Here is a 20,326-nt window from a genome sequence, read left to right as displayed (position 1 = left end):
CAGAGATGAGTACCACCCCCTATGGTTGGACACAACTTGACAACCTTGTCAACGGGGAGTACCTTCACCTATTCTTACTTATAACTATTTAAACAAACAGACAGGTTGGGTTTCACTGTTTTAACAGGATTGGCACCCCTCATTACTCCTGCAGTGCCCCCCCCCCATTCACCCTTTAAACCAGTTCCAGAGGAATTCTCGTGGTAGGATGTGTGAAGGGCTGTAGGAGGGTGGGGCATCTCAGATTCTAGTAGAAGCAACAAAATCATGCCTAAGTACCAGATTGGATCCAGTATCTGAGAGATAATGTTCAAATTCAGAAGTATTATAGTTAATAAGATGGGAGAGAAATTCCATCACACCTATACAGTGCGCCCACATCATAAGCTGGCATGCCTTTTGCAACTTCCAGCATATGTTGGAAGTTGCACTGGAAGAAGTGGTCCTGTGACCTGGAAAGTGTAATGGGGTGCGCGCCTATGGTGCGTGCGTGCTGCTGCGCTGCTGTGCTGCCGCACCGCTGCAAGCACAAGCCCCATTAGCTTTAATGGGGCTCGAACATAGGTAAAATTTCCCTTACTGAGAGGGGGAGGCAGAACAGATCCCCGCGTAAGGGAAGGGACCACTGTACTATGTTTCTAATGGAGTCCGGAAAGTTTTAAACACTAAAAGTTTTAGTAGTATTTTAGAAGAATATGATGTCCATATTGCAACTTTGTGAACTGAAACTGAACAGAATATTTATGGTGTGATAACTGAGAAACTGTCTTTTGAGCAGCAAACCAAGGAGAAAGTGAAGCTTCTCATTCAGCTGGCCGATAGCTTTGTAGAGAAAGGACATACTCATGCCACTGAAATCAGGAAGTGGGTTACCACTGTTGACAAACGCTATCGAGACTTTTCAATACGGATGGGCAAATACCGTTACTCTTTGGAAAAAGCTCTTGGAATCAATACAGAGGTACTGTAAGTCACATGTTTTACTGACATTCCTTAATATGACTTATAGAAGAATTAAAAATGTGTAGCAGATATGATCGTACTTTCTCTAAACAAGAAGATAGAGCTGAAACTTCACAGGGTTCTTTGTGAAAAAAGTTATTTCATTCATTCATCCACCTAGAGTGCATATACTGTAGAAATAATGCAGCTTGACATGACTAAGGCTTGGTACAGACGGGCCCTGAAGGATGCCCTCGTCACGTGTGAAGGGCATCCCGCCCACACACCCCTCGCCCCTCACACATGATAAGGGCGTCCTCGCTGCACAGCACCGAATAGACGGCATGTGTAGCAATGATGTCACTACTGCACGGCCTCCAGATGGAGCTGCACAGCAGCGATGTGCTCACGCCGCCACCAGCACTTTGCAATGGCGCAAAAAGGAGCCACTTTTCAGTGATCCTTTCTTCCTCATGTAGCCATGTCATGCAATTTGGTTGCTGCAGTGTGGCTACGTGCAAAAGAGAGGTGGCTGCCAGCCACCTCTTTCTGGCGGTCTGTACCCTGCCTATGTGCTGTAGCTCCCTGCTATGAAATCTAAGGATTTGTAGTTTTTCAGGGTCTTAGCCTTCTCTGACAAAAAGATTCTGGGGCCTCACAAAATTACAAATCCGAGTATTCTGTAGGATGGTTCCATGGAAGTTAAAGTGGTGTCAAACTACATTATTTCTACACTGCTGATGCAACCCAGACTGTTCTCAAAATTACTGTCAGATATAAATCACCATAAAATTCACTTGGGATCTATACAGGTCAGAAAAATGGCTTTGATGCCAACTTCCACAAGAAGAATTTATCCCCAGAATATACTTCCTTTGCTTCCCCTTCCAGTTGCAGACCCTCCTCCACAGTGGATGAGGAATTTTTTGAAACAAGAGCAAAGAATTGGAACAGTGGCACTGAATGCTGCAGTAGAATCCCTCCAAGATTACCTGATATATTTTTCTGGTTAATTTCTCTTTTAGTTCCCTTCTGCTTCATTTCTGTTATTGAAATGCAAGGTATGATGTTTTCAATAGGGCTCAAGTATACCTGGTACTTCCCTTATGCAAGAGGATCTGGAATGGATCCCCCATGTAAGGGAAGGGCCCACTGTACTGTAGTTTGAGGAATGCTTGTTGTAATTCTTTGAGTTTGGCATCCCTTCTTGTGGGTCTGAGCAGATGCGATCAGAGGGCTTGACTGTAAACTATAGACCTGGTGGTGTGTTGAGGGTGGAAACTGGAGGCATGTAAGTACGTGTAGTTGTCCATGGGTTTGTGATATATTGTGGTGCTTAGATGTCCATTTTGTAGCTATACTGTGGTATCTAGAAAGTGAACTTGTTCTGTAGATAGTTCCAGGCTGAGGTTGATGGTGGAATGGAAGTTGTTCAAACTCTCATGAAATATCTTGAGTGAGTCTTCTCCATGAGTCCAAATTATGAAGATATCATCAATGTACCTCAGGTAGAGGAGCGATTTCTGGGTGCAGGAGTTAAGAAAGTGTTGTTCTAGGCTGACCATGAAGATATTGGCATATTGTGGTGCCATGCGCATGCCCATGGCAGTGCCATTAACTTGAATGTATACATTGTCACCAGAAGTGAAGTAATTGTGTGTGAGTACAAAGTGGCAGTCCTTGGTGGCTAGGTCTGGTAAGGTCTGATGTTCCTGATAGCTTGTATTCCATCTTTGTGTGGGATGTTTGTGTACAGGGATTCCGCGTCCATAGTGGCTAAGATGGTGTTTCCTGGAAGGTTGTGGATGGATTGTATCTTCTGTAGGAAGTCCGTGATGTCTTTCACATAGCTGGGAGTGTTGGTGGTATATGGTTTAAGGATATTGTCCTGTATGTATGCAGATCTATCCATGATGACTACCGCTCCTCCTTTGTCAGCCTCTTTGATGAAAATATTAGGGTTGTTCTTGAGACTGTATATGCCATCTTGTTCCTTGCAACTGAGATTCCATAGTAAATTGTGTCTCTTGTTGATTATTTCTGTGTGGGCACGGCAGTGGAAGCATTCTATAGAGTCTAGTTCCATGCACCAGCCATCAGGAGGAATGCATGTGCAGGTTTTTTTTTTCCTGAGTCTCAGATACATTACTATAATTTCTACATTTATGTTGAGGAGATAGGGGTGATGCTTGTGTATTGTTCTCCTGACTGGTGTCATAGTCCTTGAAGTATTCTTTGAGGCATACCAAAAACATCTGAGGAAGTAGACTGAAGTCTACAAAAGCACATGCTGCCAACTTCTTTCTTTCAGTTAGTCTCAAAGGTGCTACAAGATCTCTCTACATACTGTGACATTAGGTGACCCAGAGTTACCACAAGGAAGGCCATGCCCTTCTTGAAGGGAGCTTCACTGGTCTTGGAAAGGAGTGTTTGATGGATAGAGGGTATCAAGTGTGATGCGGGGAGAGGACTGACACTACACAACCATCTCCCCTTTCCCACAGCAAAATAGATATGTTCTTTGGTAATGACTGTATGGATTATTGTTTTTGTGGGCTTTCAACTTGTTTCCCATTTATGACACCCCTGAGGTGAACCTATCACAAGGTTTTATTAGCAAGATTTGTTCAGAGAGACTATGACTTGCCCAAGGTCACCCAGTAGGTTTCCATGGTTCAGCAGGAATTTGAACCCTGGTCTCCAGTGTCATAGTCCAGTGCTCAAACCACTACACCAAGCTGGCTCTCAACTATATAGATGCAGTTGTAGTTGTTCCTTTTTCCTCTATAATACTCACTAACTCTCCTTCTCTCCCCCCCCCCCCACTTTCACTTTGTAATGCATTGACTTGTACCAGGTGTAGGAATGTGATTAAAACTCAAGTCACACTTTTTTTTAGGATAACAAGGACCTAGAGTTAGACATCATCCCAGCAAGTCTGTCAGATCGTGAGGTGAAGCTACGGGATGCCAATCATGAAGCTAATGAAGAAAAAAGGAAGTCAGCCAGAAAGAAAGAGTAAGTGATGAGAAATGGGTGTCTCAGTAAATATCACATGAATGGGAAACAGAAGTAGGTTCACTCAGAAACTTGGCAAGCTCAACCACTTGTGAAGAGAGTGGGATGTCCTGCTCTGTACATTTGTGTTGAATGCAGTATGGGAAGCAGCCAGAAAATTAGATGTTTATATTGCACTGATTACAAGAGTCTGGGGTGAATTGGGATATAGTTGTATTCTTGCATATTCTTGTCTTTTAAAGTGCTTGAAAAAAGATATTTGATAACACAGGAGACTCAGTGAAACCTTGTCTTTAGACATAAACATAAACCATGATATCTTATTCTTATTGCTACCTATTTGTCATGGAAGGAATCCTTTCACTTTTTTTTTAACATTGTGACAACTTTCTCGGAGGTACAGCTTTTTGTTAATTCAGAATGATGGACACTTTTCACACTGAAATGCAGAAATCTGCATGCGACATACTCTTTACTGCTGCCTGAATCACTGAATGGCTGAACACAATTGTATTGTCGCCATCAGTGAAATATGAAAAACCATTATACAAAATCTTCATTAGGAGAAAAAGAACTCATGCTCTGTGTGTGTGGATGACTAAATGTTCATTTGTTGTATTTATCAAGATAAAAACTCTGTTTATATAGCCCCAGTAAGATTAACAGCATTTTCATTTATTCTTGGTTCCAGAAATGTTACAGTTTATGGAATTATACAACTATTATGCAAATTACATAGTCATGCTGAGATAGCTACAATATAAAGTTTCAGATGTAAACTAACTTTAATTCTAAATAGATTCCCATAACACAGAAGAAAATATAAAATATCAGAGACTGGAACTAGTGCAGGCTGAGGAAGGAAAAATATTAGGAATTATTTATGTAGTACTAGTATCTGGCATTGATAACACTACAAGTATTTATCTTATTTTTAAATATCCTATTTTTCTTTATTCTTTACTTGCTTATGTAATTATTGTTGCACCTTCTGTCCAAGAGTTAGAGGCAAATTATAGAATCATAGAATCATAGAATAGAGTTAGAAGAAACCACAAGGGCCATCCAGTCCAACCCTCTGTCATGCTGGAACTCACAATCAAAGCACCCCCGAAAGATGGCCATCCAGCCTCAGTTAAAAGACCTCCAAAGAAGCAGACTCCACCACTGTCCAAAGGAGTGTGTTCCACTGTTGAACAGCTCCTACTGTCAGGAAGTTCCTCCTAATGTTGAGGTGGAATCTCTTTTCCTGTAGCTTGCATCCATTGTTCCGGGTCCTACTCTCTGGAGCAGCAGAAAACAAGCTTGCTCCATCCTCAATATGACACCCCTTCAAATACTTAAACAGGGCTATCATATCACCTCTTAACCATCTCTTCTCCAGGCTAAGCATACCCAGCTCCCTTAATCTCTCCTTATAAGGCATTGATTCCAGACCCTTCACCATTTTAGTCACCCTCCTCTGGACATGCTCCAGCTTGTCAACATCCTAATCCTTTCTCCTGTTTTGTCCACATAATAACCCTGTGAAGTAGGTTACACTGAGAGATAGTAAACCGTGTGAGCTTCACAGCTGATTTGAAATTTGCATTTCCATTTCCACCATCCCAATCCAGCACTGATCAGTACATCACCTAGCTTAAATTCCTTTTTCATCCCTTACAGCAGGGTGGTCACGCTTACTTTTTGTTGAGTGAATTTGTCCCTATATGTTCCTTCTATCATCTTGGCATCCCTTAAGAACAACACTTTTATAAATTGGAAATGTGATGATGTATAATGAAACAACTAAGTAAATTGCAGTTCCTTCTTTCATCTGAAAATGGTCAGGCTGCATAGAAAGATAAATGTTGTGTGGAAGCTTGCTTCTGAGGAAACATTGATAAGCTCAGTCTATATAGCGTTTAAATCTGTTTCTTCCTTTCTTAGTGTAGTTTGACATCGCTTTAACTGTCATGGCTCCATCCTATGGGATCATGGGATTTGTAGTTTGTTGTGACACCAGAACTCTTTGACAGAGAAGGCGAATTGCTGCAGAATGGGGAGGGAGGTGGACAAACACAACTGACACCCAATTGGCAGAAAAAGGCTACAACTTTATTGAATACAGCAGGTGAGTGTAGAGGGTTGGCCCAAAAAGCATAAGGTCTGGATCTACCATCCGCCAACCTGTGTTGGTTGATGAAACGAACTGTCTGGTCATGACTGCACCATCCTGGCCTCCTGGCCAATCAGTATCACTTCCGCTCCCTTGGTAGCCTGGGAATTGGAATCCTACTGGACCGGAAGCGCTGCTGGCCGGCTGAAGCCGCCGCGTGGCTGCCGGGGCCTGAGCCACCTCACGCGGAGCCTAGAGGCCCAAGCCACCTCATGCAGGGACCACCAGGAAAAGCCACCTGGCTCCCCCCGCAGCAACCAGACCAGCCCGATAAGTCAGGCAGCCCCATATTTCTAACAAAATTATCAGTCCCAGAATTCCATAGCATTGAGCAATGGCAGATAAAGCTATGTCAAACTGTATTAATTCTGCAGTGTAGATGCAGCTTAAATCAAGCTGGGTTGCATCCCTCTGCTCAGTTGTGTCCCTCTGATCACAGAAATGTCTGTGCAGAAGTTTTTGTTGGAAGGAGTGGGGGAAGCAATTTTCAACAGTTCCCCTTTTCTTCTGTAGCATGCTGCATTATCCTTATGGTGTTCCCGAAGGTCCTTCAGCCCTCCAGAGCAGATTTTGAAGAGTACACAGGGCTGCAAACAGAAATGAGAAAAAAGGCAAAAATTCCACTCTCCCTTTACAGAAGCCTCTGTTGAATCAAAGAGCTTCCTTTTAAATAAAGGGACATCACTGCATATAATATTCTCTCTTTATGTTTGTGAGTGAGTGTATAGACCTTTATTCAAAAACATTTTCCCTTCTAGATTCATCATGGCTGAACTGCTTCAGACTGAGAAGGCCTATGTCAGGGATTTGCACGAATGTTTAGAGGTATGTTGCAAGGCAAGCAAGGTGACTTCTGGATGCTTACATAAAATCCCACACATTTGAAAACTTTAGTTTTTTAGACTCTTCCAAGATCTATTTGTGATGATCAAATTTGTTGGGGGATACCAAATGCTTGAAAGTGAGCTCTGATATAAAACCCAGGTAGTTTTCCTAAACTGTGGCAGGGTGTTTAAGAATCTAAGCTTTTCAAGATGCCACAGCAGATGGCATGCATTGAGATTCATAGTTCTCTGCAGACTGCTGTCATTGCTTTCCACATGAGATGGGAGGTTTATGCTATTTGCTTATCAACAGTCTGTATATGTGCAAGCTTCTTATTTTCTAAATAAGTGGACTGGTGTGGAATGTGAGTGCAGTTGATGTGTTTACAACTGACAGATTGCATTTTCTATCAGTATAGAGTGCAGAAGGGCGAATAAGTGACAGGGGCAAAATTAACAGTCAGACTGGATCTTAGAAAAAGGGATTTGTATGCATAGCACAAAAACAAATGGACTTTTACCTCAAAACTGTCTGTAGTTTGCCTCAACTGTTGACACTTTTGTGTCAGCTGAATTAGCTGCAATCTTTTTTTAAAAAAAGTTTTCTGGATTATTAGTTTTGAAAGCTTAGAACCACACATTATCTCACCAATTATACACTTCTAACAAAAAAAAAAGCTCTATTATTCTGTTGTGTACTTCTTTTCTGTGTTTAAGAACTGCTGTTGTATTCTAGACCTATCTTTGGGAAATGACAAGTGGAGTGGAAGAGATACCACCAGGGATTCTTAACAAAGAGCACATAATATTTGGCAATATCCAGGAGATCTACGACTTTCATAATAAGTATGTATTCTTAATTGCTTAAAGAAAGGTTCCCTCGTAGGAAGAGATCTTGCTGTTTTAAGCCATATAACATGTGCCCAAATCAGTCTCTAACCTATGTTTTGCCCATTTTTTTACTGGGCTCAACTCAAGGTGTTGGTTTTAACCTTTAAAGCCCTAAACAGCATGGAGGTGACTGTCAAAGAAATTGCCTGTATTCTCCACACAGTACATTTTTCCAGAGACACCCTGTTATGAGTACCAATGCCTGTGGATAGGGATGCATATCTTTGCTTATTTCCTTCTTGCACACAAAAACAAAGAACTTCCAAAGTTTCCTCCCTGCTGCATGGAGATTATGAGAGACTTTGTGTATTTCTCAATTCTTTTTGTATTTTTTGATTTTTTTAACCAAAAAAATGCCCCCCCCCCCCCCCACACACACACACAGAGGAAACTGGGCAAAAAAGCAATCTTTTCTGGGCAAAAAGTTGGCTTCTGCACACAAACACAAAAAATACAATGCTTTGAGTGCAAATGGTTTTTTTTCCCTACAAAAATGCCAAATGCCAAAAAACCCACAAAATCTCATGACAGTGACAAGCTGACTTGTTTGTTTTCAACACTATGTCTTGATGTGTCAAGATACCCTTTTCATCCAGGGCAAGAAAATAAGAAAGTATTATTTAAATTGATATAGTGGAGTCCCACCTGATGGGAAGGCAGAAAAGGCTTTTTCCTCTGCTGTTCTCATCAAAAGGGGGGAAGCAACTCCACTCAGATTTGCATTCAGTTCCCACTTTACTGCTTTTAGGAAGAGTATGAAGGCACATCTTTTCCTAGAGGCCTTTCAAAGAGCTTTATTGATTAGTGTGGTTATTTTAAATGCTTGGTGTCATGTGATCATTTGAATGGTTTTATTGTCTAATCTGTTTTAAAATTCTTAATATCTTTTTAATGAACATTAGCTGCCTTGATCACTATTTATTTAATGGACAGGCAGGATACAAATGAAACCAAATTAAACCAAATTAAGTAAAATAAAATAAAATAGAGTAATAATTGTTTGATTGAGTTTCCCTGGAAATATTTGGCATGATACCTGATGCATGATGGAAGTACCTATTTATGATTATGATTACGACTGATTATGATATGGGTGGCATTTCAAACATGCACAAACATGCATGTGGTGATTTATACTGTGCTTCCACTTGTGTCAAGAGTTTCAATATCAGAGATAGATGATAGATAGATAGATAGATAGATAGATAGATAGATAGATAGATAGATGCTGATGGTACCAAGCTCTCACTCTCCATTATAACTGATGCCAGTAAGTACTGAATCATTGTCTGGATACAGTAAACCACTGGATGAGGGTGAATAGATTGAGGCTTAATTCAGACAAGATGTAATAATAATAATAATAATAAATTTTATTTATACCCCGCCTTTCCAAAAAAATGATCAAGGCGGCTTACAAATGTTAAAAACAGTTACAATAGGATTTACAATACAAATTAAATTACAATATAAAAGTTAAAACATTACTACAAAGAATAGGAACAGGAGTCAAAAAATACACATATCAGGGTACAAACAATCAATCACAAATATTTCGGAGTCAAAGGAAGAAAACAAGGGCAGAGAAAAATCAATTAAACTAAAGAGGGAAGGCCAATCTAAATAAGTATGTTTTTAAATTCTTCTTAAAAGAATCTAATGAGGCGGCAGAGCGAAGCTCTAAGGGGAGCTTATTCCAGGAAGATGGGGCAACGATGGTAAAAGCCCTCTGTGAGGTCCTTACAAGATGTGCTCTAGGAACCTCTAACAGGTTTGTCCCGGATGATCTAAGTGTGCGGGGCGGATTATGTGGGGAGAGGCGGTCCTCCAAGTACCCTGGGCCCAAGCCATTTAGGGCTTTATAGGTTAAAACCAACACCTTGTATTGAGCTCGGAAGCGAATAGGCAGCCAGTGAAGATCTTTTAAAATAGGTGTTATATGGTCCGACCTGGAAATACCAGCGACCAGTCTAGCTGCCATATTCTGTACAATTTGCAGCTTCCGGGTTTGGTACAAGGGTTGCCCCATGTAGAGCGCATTGCAGAAATCCAATCGAGAGGTTACTAAAGCATGTACAACAGTTTCAAGGTTCCTACGGTCCAGGTAAGGGCGCAGCTGGCGTATCAGCCGGAGCTGATAGCAAGCACTCCTGACCGTCGCATCCACCTGAGATGTTAGCTGGAGCGACGAGTCAAGGAGCACCCCCAAGCTGCGCACCGAGTCCTTCAAGGGGAGCGTGACCCCGTTCAGGACCGGATGACAAATCTCATCACCCGGAGCCGGGGAACCTATCACCAGTACTTCCGTTTTCCCTGGATTCACACTGAGTTTGTTCTCCCTCATCCAGCCCATTACCGACGCCAAGCAGGCATCTAGAGGAGAGATGCCATCCTTAGTTACTGCATCAGTCGGAGACACAGAGAAGACTATTTGGGTGTCATCAGCATACTGATAACACCGCGCCCCGTGTCTCCGGATGATCTCTCCCAGCGGTTTCATGTAAATGTTGAATAGCATAGGGGACAAAATCGCTCCTTGAGGGACACCAGATGTAAGGGCCCTCATGTCGGAGCGACAGTCCCCCAGCTCCACCATCTGGGATCTGCCCGAGAGGTAGGACCGGAACCACTGCAGAGCAGTGCCCCCGATACCCAACTCCCCCAGGCGTCCCAGAAGGATACCATGATCGATGGTATCGAAAGCCGCTGAGATGTCCAAAAGCACTAACAGGGACACGCTTCCCCTGTCCATGCCCAGACGGAGATCATCAACTAAGGCGACCATGGCAGTCTCAACTCCATAGCCCGCCCGGAAGCCGGTTTGAAATGGGTCCAGAAAGTCGGTATCATCCAAGATCGATTGAAGCTGGAAGGCGACTGCTCTCTCGATCACCTTCCCCAAAAAAGGTAGCAGCGAGATGGGCCGATAATTGTTGTGTATCAGGGGGTCTAAGGAGGGATTCTTAAGCAAGGGTTTAACCACTGCTACTTTCAGTTTAGATGGAAACTGACCCTCTCTTAGAGATGTGTTAACGATGCGGTGCAACATAGTCAACACCACATCACCCCCCTGAGCTGCCAACCATGAGGGACAGGGATCAAGAGAGCACGTCGTCTTCCTAACGCTTCGAAGGATCTTGTCCACTTCATCGGTACTAACAAACTCAAAGTGATCCAGTAAAACCGGGGCCACGGACGCTTCGGACGCCTCTCTTACAGGATCTGCATCAATACCGGCGTCAAGATCAGCCCTAATCCGAGAGATTTTATCCGCAAAGAAGTTGTTAAAATCGTCACAGCAGGCTTTAGATGGTACCAAAATAGGGCTCAGGGAGGGAGGGAGCTGAGTTAGCTCCCTCACAACCCTGAACAGCTCTGCTGGACGCGACTCTGCGGACGCAATACGTGCAGCATAGAACGAGTTCTTTGCTGCACCTATTGCCACTCCATAGGCCTTCAAGTGAGAGCGAAGGAGTGTCCTGTCGGATAAGCGCTGATGTCTTCGCCAGTTACGCTCTAGTCGTTGCGCAGCCCGCTTCCTTACCCTGAGATCTTCCGTATACCAAGGTTGTTTGTTGGAAGCAGGCCGGTAAGGACGCTTGGGAGCGACACTGTGTATAGCCCTGGAAAGATTAAAATCCCAGATGTTGGCCAGGGCATCAACAGAATCGCCGTCAGTGCCAGTCGTATACTCCTCTAGGGCTTCTTGGAACCTTTTGGGTTCCATCAGCCTTCGAGGGTGGACCATCCTAATAGGTCCGCCACCCCCGGGGGGACTTAAGGTAGAAGCCTTGATTCGAGCCTCAACCAAGAAATGATCCGTCCATGACAGGGGAGAGATGTTAGAGATCTCTACCCACGGAGCCTCCAAGTCTGTACTGAAGATCACATCAAGGGTATTACCAGCGCAATGCGTTGGCCCTGAGACCAACTGAGACAGGCCCATGGCTGTCATGGTAGTCATGAACTCCCGAGCTGCACCAGTTGGAATATCGCTGGCCCCGAAAGGGATGTTGAGGTCCCCCAGGACAAGAAGCCTAGGGGACTCCAACACCAGTTCTGAGACCAGCTGTGTCAGCTCGGCCAGGGAGTCTGTTAGCGCACGGGGTGGCCGGTAGACCAACAAAATCCCCAGGCTGTCTCTGGCCTTCAGGGACAGGTAAATACATTCGATGTGATCTGTTTTCCGGACTGGGATCCTGGTTAAGGAAAGGGTGTTTTTTTTTGTAAGTGCTGTTGGTCAGTAGGAAAACCAATGCAGTACTGGAATCACTCTTCTTCTGAAAGATCAGGTTCACAGTTTAGAGGAGCTTGTAGACCCAACACTCCTCCAGGAAAGCCAAGTTGCTGCGGAGGCCAGGAGTGCCTTTGCCCAGCTTCAGCCAGTGTGCCACCTGCACCCTTTCTTTGGGGAAGCAGATCTGGCCACAGTGTTCATGCCTCATTTATATTCCCGATTAGACTACTGTAATATGCTCTACATGAGGCTGCCCTTGAAAAGTGTTCAGAAGCTGCAGGTAGTGGGAAATTCAGTAGCCAGAGTAGTGTCAGGTATGCATGTTAGAGAGCATATAACACTGCTTCTGCAGGAACTACACTGGTTTCCAATTTGCTTCTGAGTTCAATTTGTGGTTGTTCATGTTGACCTACAAATTGACCTAGATGATCTGGGGCCAAGAAATCTGAAAGACTACCTCCTCTCCCACATGAGCCTGCCAAAGGTCTTCAGATGTGGCCCTGTTGCATCTCTCAACACCTAGTGAAGTTAAGTTGGTAGGTAACAGAGCTTTCTTTGTAACGGTGCTTTGGCTGAAGAACTCTTTACGCAAGAAAGTTAAGCTGGCCCAACTCTTTTAAGCTTCTGGCAGGCAGCCAAAATAGTTCTGTTTCATGTGGCATTCAGTGTTTGAGACTGTTCTGTTAACTGTTTCGAAACTGGATTCTGTGATTGTTTTTTAGATGGCTTTTAGGAGTTTTAAAAGAGTATTTAAATGTGTTTTTAAAATGTTTTCTATCTTTGTATTGTTTTAATTAGCTTTTATTTGTTCATTGCCTCAGGAGCCCATGGGGGCTGGGAGGCAAATCAGAAATACTTAAAGTAAATAAAATTATATTGACTCCAGTACTATTTAGTGTTAACATGAAGTCTAACCCCCACATGAAAGAGAGTAGTATGGCAAAGCATGATAGATATTACAGCTCATACTCAAAGAATAATAGTCTTGTGAGAGTGGCACACTGTACAGACAGGATAACCAGAACTCAAATACCTAATCTCAGCCTAATACAGAATGTGGATGGTGCTAAAGCAGAGTGGATGATGCATATCTCCTAAAGCAAAATTCTAAGTGAATGTGGTGGGTGCTGTTCCCTTGAAAAATCTATGGGCATTTCAAGGGAAATTTAAACCATTTTGATAAGATCAATTAAATAGCAGAGAATAGATTTTGCACATCTTTCATATAATTTGATTACAAATTGAAGGTGAATTTGGAGGTCCCTTTTTATTAAATAGAGTTAGGAATGTTTTCCCATATATATGCATCAGTCAGATGTACATTCATCTGATCTCATTGAGACAAACAGGATTCCACAGAGGATCTGAGGATATAAATACTCATTAATATCTCATTATTTGAAAATCTGTAGGCTAACTATCTTCTGTCTCTTATGTTTTCAGCATTTTTCTGAAAGAGCTAGAAAAATACGAACAACTTCCTGAAGATGTGGGACACTGCTTTGTCACTTGGGTAATAAGGCTTAACATAGTACTGTTTTATTAATTGGCATCAAGCACTTGTAATAGGGACCCAGCAGCTTTGCACCAGCAAAGATAGTGTGGAATGTGAAACTCTTAAATAGTTTATGAAAGATGTGAATCTTTTAGGAGTTTTTTTTTCTGCAGGTGCTAACACCAACCGTATGATAAATCAGTGACTACATCTAGTAACTTGCAACTCATACTTCATCTGGCTTCTGCCCATGGCTGATGCTATTAATGTGCCACAAGGAGTTACAGATACAAAGTGATCCTTTCCAGTCTCTTGTACCTTTCATTATCCAGCTCCCTCTCTTCTGATTCTTCTATCATGTAGAACACATGTGGCCCTCCAGATATTGTTGAACTGTGATTCCCAGCAACATAACCGATGGTGAAGACTCTTGGGAGTAGCAGTCCAGCAATATTTGGAGGGCCATATAATTTCCATCCCGGATGTAGAAAAGTATGTTGTGAAGTTTTAAAGTTCCATATTATTTTCTAATAAATTCTTGGTTCTTTAATCAAAGAGATGCTGTGAACTACTAAGTACAAGTTTTAGACAGGACCAGAATTACATCAGTGTTCAGTACCTTTAGGTATGGATTCTTCTTTGTGGTCTCTGTGACTCACACACATGGCTCATTCTGTACCTGCGTAACTATGTTTGGTAACTTCATGAGCCCAGACTGTCGGATTGTGGGATCTTCTGGCTGCACCTGAGATACTTTTGAAGAGGCTGATGGAGGCAGTAAAGCTGCTGACAGGTGAAAGAAAAAGGGTGGTGTATGCATTTCTCTGTAATAATGAAGATGCTAATGAAAGCAACAAAAAGAGAAAAGAATAAAAGGTAAAATGAAATCACCAGAAGCAACTGAAGGAGAGCAGTCATAAGTGAAACACTTTTAGGCTGTATGGATCAAATTCCCTACAGTGTGATGGATGAAAAGTAACTAAGGCCTGATACATACAGGCCAAATAAAGCTGCTTCGAGTCACTTTGGAGATATGCTGTTTAAATGATACATGCATCCTAAGAGTCCAGAAGCTGCACCAAAGTCACGTTCCCATCCTAAGTACTGGAGTACAGCTTTGGTGCAGCTTCCAGACTCTTAGGACTCATGCATCATTGAAACACCATACCTCCAAAGTGACTTGAAGCAGCTTTATTTTGGCCTGTCTGTATAGGGCCTAAGAAGAGTAGGTGGGAAAGCACTAGTATTAGGTGCAATAGGGAGTGAGCAAGCTTCCCACCAAAAGTACTAACTGGCTCTAGAAGTTTCCAAACATGTAGCTGCACAGGTACAGAATGACTCATGTGTGAGTTCACAGATTGAAAACTTGAAGAACCACAGTTATGGGTATGTAATCTGTCCATTTGCATTCAGATGTTTAGCTCCAATGGTTACTTCTGACAACCTAATTGTAGCTGTTGTGCAAGCCATATTTCAGTGGCAAAAAGAGATATCTAGAAAGACATTGAAATGTCATTGGGAACCATGAGTAATATTTTGAAATGCATTTGGAGACACATATTGAGTTATTGGGGGGGGGAAGTCATTTACAGAGAAATTTAGCTATTGTTTTCTTACCGTCTTCTCATATTTAGACATATATTATACTTTTCATTGTTCCTTTAATCAGTAATAGTCTTAGAAAGAGAGTTTTATTCTTTGGAAGTGAGAAAGGATATAAGCATCTTGTCACTCCCATCTGCCCACACTTTGTATTTCTTCATAGGCTGATAAATTTCAGATGTATGTTACCTACTGCAAAAACAAGCCTGACTCCAGCCAGCTGATCCTAGAGCATGCAGGAACGTTCTTTGATGTAAGTAATTACTCCTCTAACCTGTTAGATTAGATGGTGACTTGTACTGCTGTTTTGCTTCTCAACATCTGTCTGTCTGTCTGTCCCTCCTCCATCTCTGTCTTGCAATCTCTAACTGTATAGTTTTAAATCTTTCAGTGGAGCTCTCATAGCAATACGGATGGGACTTTTTTCCTTTTAGAAAAGCAGGTGAGCTGGACAGCCATTATAGCAGACTTCTGCACAGCAACTGGGAAAATCAAGGCTGTAGCTATAACTACCTATCATACAATTGTGCCAGATTTTCTCTGTGTTTACTTTTTCAGGTATAAATTGGTAATTTCAATGAAATGGAAATTTGCACACCCTCACATGTGTATAGTTGTGTGTAGTTACTTTCCCCTTCCCAACTCAAGATAAATGAGCAAATGAATTCTTTTCAAGAAATGAATGAAAATCACCAAAAATTAGTAATGAGAGCTCTGGCATTAGCTCTTAAAATAAATAATAACAACAACAAAACTTACCTTCTCTTGGTATGTGAAGTTTAAATAGATGGATTCCATGTTCATTTTGCTGTCCCTGAAGATTTTAAATCACAACAGGCAAAACAGCTTAGGCTGGCCTGTTGTATCGCTGTTATATAAACTGCTCCCCCAGGTTTTTGAGACTATAGAACTACTTGGGGGGGAAACAGAATATAATTTTGTTTAAAGTGTACACATTTGGGGATAAACTTAGATGAGACATTGGGAATCTGTGATAGGTTCTTCCCTCCTTCATCAAATGACAACCATATTTGAGACTGGAATGGTAAGAAAAGTGTTTACTCCGTCATAATCTCTGTGGGTCGTTCTGTGGCTTCACAGCAACTGTCAGAGCTTGCTAGAGTTGAAAAGTGTCTAAGCAAAAGCCCCTCTCCTAGCAGTGTGCACATGATTAGCAATTCCCACCAAAGGTCTCAATTTTTTTCTTTCCTCTACATCTTGTCAGGAATTGCATTTTCTTTTGTCCTGCCGTAATATGTGAGAAACTGGTGTGATGAGTTAAACAGTAGAAATTTATATAATAGCCACTTGGTGATCTCAGATACAGGTGGGGAGATAAGGCGGAGAGGAGCCAGACTTTACACAGCTACAGCATCAGTTAGGGAGTTCTAGAGTTTCCTTCTACTATCTCTTTTTTTCCCTTCTTTTTTTGTACTTTGTTGCTTTTCGTTCTTCTTTACCTTTTTTTAAAAGAAAATAGGGTAAAAAGGGGTTAGTTTGCCCTTCTGCAGGTCTCACAGTTGCCCGTGCGACCATCAAGCCTTTGTTTAGATTCTAGATTGACTGCTTCTCTGCTGTTCCCATACAATGGTGGAACTAACAGCCATTTCTGATTTATCCACCTTATCTGCCTTCAGTGTCCTCACATTTGGCTTCAGGACAGACCAAGACTATTCCTGCATTTATTGAGGGCTGGATTCCCAGTGGCTTGGCTGCCCCAAGCTGGCAGGAAGCTGCTGTGAAGCCACCTAGCCATTTACACAGAGGCAGCTTTACGGCACTCTGGCAGTGCGGCATTTCGACACTGCATGCCACAGGAGCACTGCAAAGCTGTGGGGGCAGCAGAAAAAACAGCTTTTTCCTGGCTAAAAAAAGGAGCAGCTTTCTGCCACTTTTTTGTGCTGGAAAATAGCTGGATTGGGGCTGCGGCAGATCCAATCTGTCATTTTGGGGTTGTCTATTTTGCTCCTATGTCACACAAGACCACTGCCCCATTTATGCTTGGCAGATTGGTAACACGCCTAATCATGCCAACAAGAGCCATGATAAGTTCAACAATAAAAAGAAATGGAAAAAAAGAAGAATGGATAAAGAAAGATCATTTCAAACCATCCTTATTCCTCATTGTGTTAGGTGACGCTAATGTCCCAACAACCAGGCCACACCTTTGAAAACTTGTCACTTTTCCTTGTCCTCAATCCAAACAAAACTACTTTTTGGGTGCAGTCTATTCTTCCTTCTCACCACCCCATCTGCGGGCGTACACTGAGACACACTCCAGACCAAATTGTCTTGAGGCCAATCAGGATTCTCATTTCCCATCTCACCCATCTGCTTGGTACCTGACCCCTCCACACTGCTTCCCTATGTGAGTACCCTATGATCAGAGATATTGACCCTGTCCATACCGGTATGACTATCCTGCCTAGACTCTATGGGATCAATCACTAGTCTCTTGCTGTCCTCATACAGTTAATCTCCCTCATCCCTGTGAAAAAGCCTATGTCCACATCCACCTGCACAGTCATGGCCACATCTACTGACTTCTCAGCTCTCAGGAACACTTGGGCCCTCTGTTGGAACCCCCATCAGCTAAGACAGTTACCCATCAGTGTGACATATCTCTGACTCACAGCCAGCTACACCTTCCACTCCAGCCCAGTCTCCCTCAGGATCTGGAGTCAAAGATATAGAAGGGAGGTGCAATTCCAATTCTTCATCGACCTTGGAGGCTGTGGACTCTTCCACCTCATACAACTCTATGGCTGGCAAACTGAAGTCTCTTTCCCAAATGAAGACTTCCAATCCTATGCTGATCAGCTCTTTCAGATGGCAAAGACCCTAGACCTCAAGATCAACATGTCATCTGTTCTGTCTTTGGATCCCATCTTTAAAAGGGGTCAGCCTCACGCCACTTCAGTTGTCCTTCCTGTCCTTCAGTTGCCCTCCTAGAAGTAGCTCAGCAACCCTGGAAAAAGCCATCTTCAGTCACCAACCTCCAGAAGATTGGAAAATCTACTTTGGATGCATGCAAACTCCTGCAATTTCTTATCTAAGCACACTCTATTATTGTGGAGGCCTCTCAAAGCAAGGGGAAGAAAACATCACATTCCACTCCTTTTGATACCAAAGAGACATGGAAGCTAGGCTCCCTCACAAGCAAATGGTATTCCTGTGCAGCTCTGTAGCTCTAACTTTCTGTACTGCCAATGATCAAGCATGTTTCGGGGCTTTTTAACAATCCTTGTGGGAATCCCTTAAATAAAGACTGGATGGCCCTTGCGGTCTCTTCCAACTCTATGGTTTTATGATTCTATGAGTGCCTTTAGAAATATGCTTATGCAATCCAAATGAAAGCCCATTTGGGTGGGACAACAAATTACTTTTTCTTGCCATGTGTGAGCTGCAAGATGTAGTAGAGGGCCCAAGTGTTCCTGAGACCTGAAAAGTCAATAGACGTGGCCATAACATGTGGGCTGCAAGATGAAGTCAATTGTGTGTATCTCCCTTCCTATCACACCATCAGATAATCACCCTATCATTGGATCCAGTGCACCCGGTGACCCTGTGCAAGAGCAGTCCAGCAGCTCCTGGAAGTCATGGCAGCTACCACCTTTGTAGTCTCCTTTGTTGTTTCTAATCCTATGCTACATTCAGCCATTTATAGTGTGGTCCATTATATGCCATTTATTCTATGTTCTCTATGCAGCTCAGTGTGTAAAGCAAGTGATTTTTTTTTTAAAGAAAAATAAGGAGAATATTATTAGTTTTAATTGAACAGGATCTCACAGGAGTTCCTTTTAGAATTATCTTTGTCCCCTTGGTGAAATTATGTATGACAATTAAATCCACTAACCAGCAGGTGGCATTCTAGTTTACTCTAAAGCTTCTAAAAGGAATGTAGCATTTCAGCAGATTTACATGTTTAACAGGGTGTTGACAGAGATTAAAAAGCATTTGCTTGGCTAAGCTTTTCCAGCCCAGCTGTGTTACATGGGTTGGAAACCTTTTGATATTGGTTAATACCAATAAGTTGATGTTTTAGCCCATTTATATTGTGCAAACAGAGTATTTTAAAAATAGCTGATAGGTTATCAAATCTTTTTCTTGAAAAACAACAGAAAGGAAAGAAGCTGGGGGTCTGACCAATTTTTAAGGCTTAAACTCTTTAAATCTGGTTGTACTTTGGACTGCTGCTTCTTAATAAACTCACTTAGTCTTATAAAAAGTTTGCAATATGCTCTTGGCTTCCTTGGCATCTCTTCAGTTCTGCTTTGGAAAAGAAGAGGTAGGCAGTAGAAAATCATAAGCAGATTAATTGCTTTATGGATGTTAATAGAAAGATTTTTGTCTCCTTAACTTTAAACTGAACTTACCTTTAAACTGAACTTAAAGGGTGTGCTGACAGCAAGAAATTAGCAGTCTAAATCCAACTATAGGTAGATTTTCTTCCAGTATCTCCACCAACACCCCTACCACCCAACTAAAAGAGATCAATGAATTCATAATCCCTGATAATGAATTAACTCTGTCTCTCTTCCTCCTTCCCCATGAAGCAAAATTTATTCCAGACTAATATATAACTATATGTTTCCTACTTAGAATCATAGAATCATAGAGTTGGAAGAGACCACAAGGGCCATCCAGTCCAACCCCCTGCCATGCAGGAAATCTCAATCAAAGCATCCCTGACAGATAGCCATCCAGCCTCTCTTTAAAAACCTCTAAGGAAGGAGACTCCACTACACTCTGAGGGAGTGTGTTCCACTGTCAAACAGCCCTTACTGTCAGGAAGTTCCTCCTAATGTTGAGATGGAATTTCTTTTCCTTGAGCTTGCATCCATTCCTCCGGGTCCTTAAAACCTAGAATCTGTTTTCCCTATACAGTATAGTAATATGGAATTGCATTCTGTGCCATGAAGGAAGACAGCAGGGGAAACCTGGATTAATTGGGACTACTTCACTTGTGGCACAACTGCAGCATGGAAGGAGCTTGGCATTAGTGTAGTATCATAATTAAGATTGTATGCTGTAAACATACAGCTTTTCTCAACTCATTAGACAAACTACTGTCTTGGAAACATTTGGTTCATATTACACAATTGTAAATATTGAGCTAGAGTACTTCAGTAAAAGCACTGTTAGAAGTAGAAGAAATG

The 20,326-nt window shown here is 42.2% G+C and overlaps 1 protein-coding gene across 3 annotated transcripts in view; it reads left to right on the top strand.

The window, feature by feature from the left end:
- Positions 1-20,326, top strand: part of KALRN (kalirin RhoGEF kinase) — a 719,845-nt gene that overhangs the window by 513,374 nt on the left and 186,145 nt on the right. For all 3 annotated transcript variants that reach the window (XM_089520231.1, XM_089520232.1, XM_089520233.1), the window contains 6 exons: positions 779-961; positions 3,842-3,960; positions 6,877-6,943; positions 7,679-7,788; positions 13,514-13,583; positions 15,331-15,420. In XM_089520231.1, the coding sequence (XP_089376357.1) occupies positions 779-961; positions 3,842-3,960; positions 6,877-6,943; positions 7,679-7,788; positions 13,514-13,583; positions 15,331-15,420 (639 nt within the window). The remainder of the gene's footprint in view (positions 1-778; positions 962-3,841; positions 3,961-6,876; positions 6,944-7,678; positions 7,789-13,513; positions 13,584-15,330; positions 15,421-20,326) is intronic.

Source organism: Sceloporus occidentalis, unplaced genomic scaffold (assembly GCF_023333645.1).
Source record: "Sceloporus occidentalis isolate IW3139 unplaced genomic scaffold, rSceOcc1.0.p SCAF_4, whole genome shotgun sequence".
Taxonomy (NCBI): domain Eukaryota; kingdom Metazoa; phylum Chordata; class Lepidosauria; order Squamata; family Phrynosomatidae; genus Sceloporus; species Sceloporus occidentalis.
This window is presented reverse-complemented; position numbering and strand designations above follow the sequence as displayed.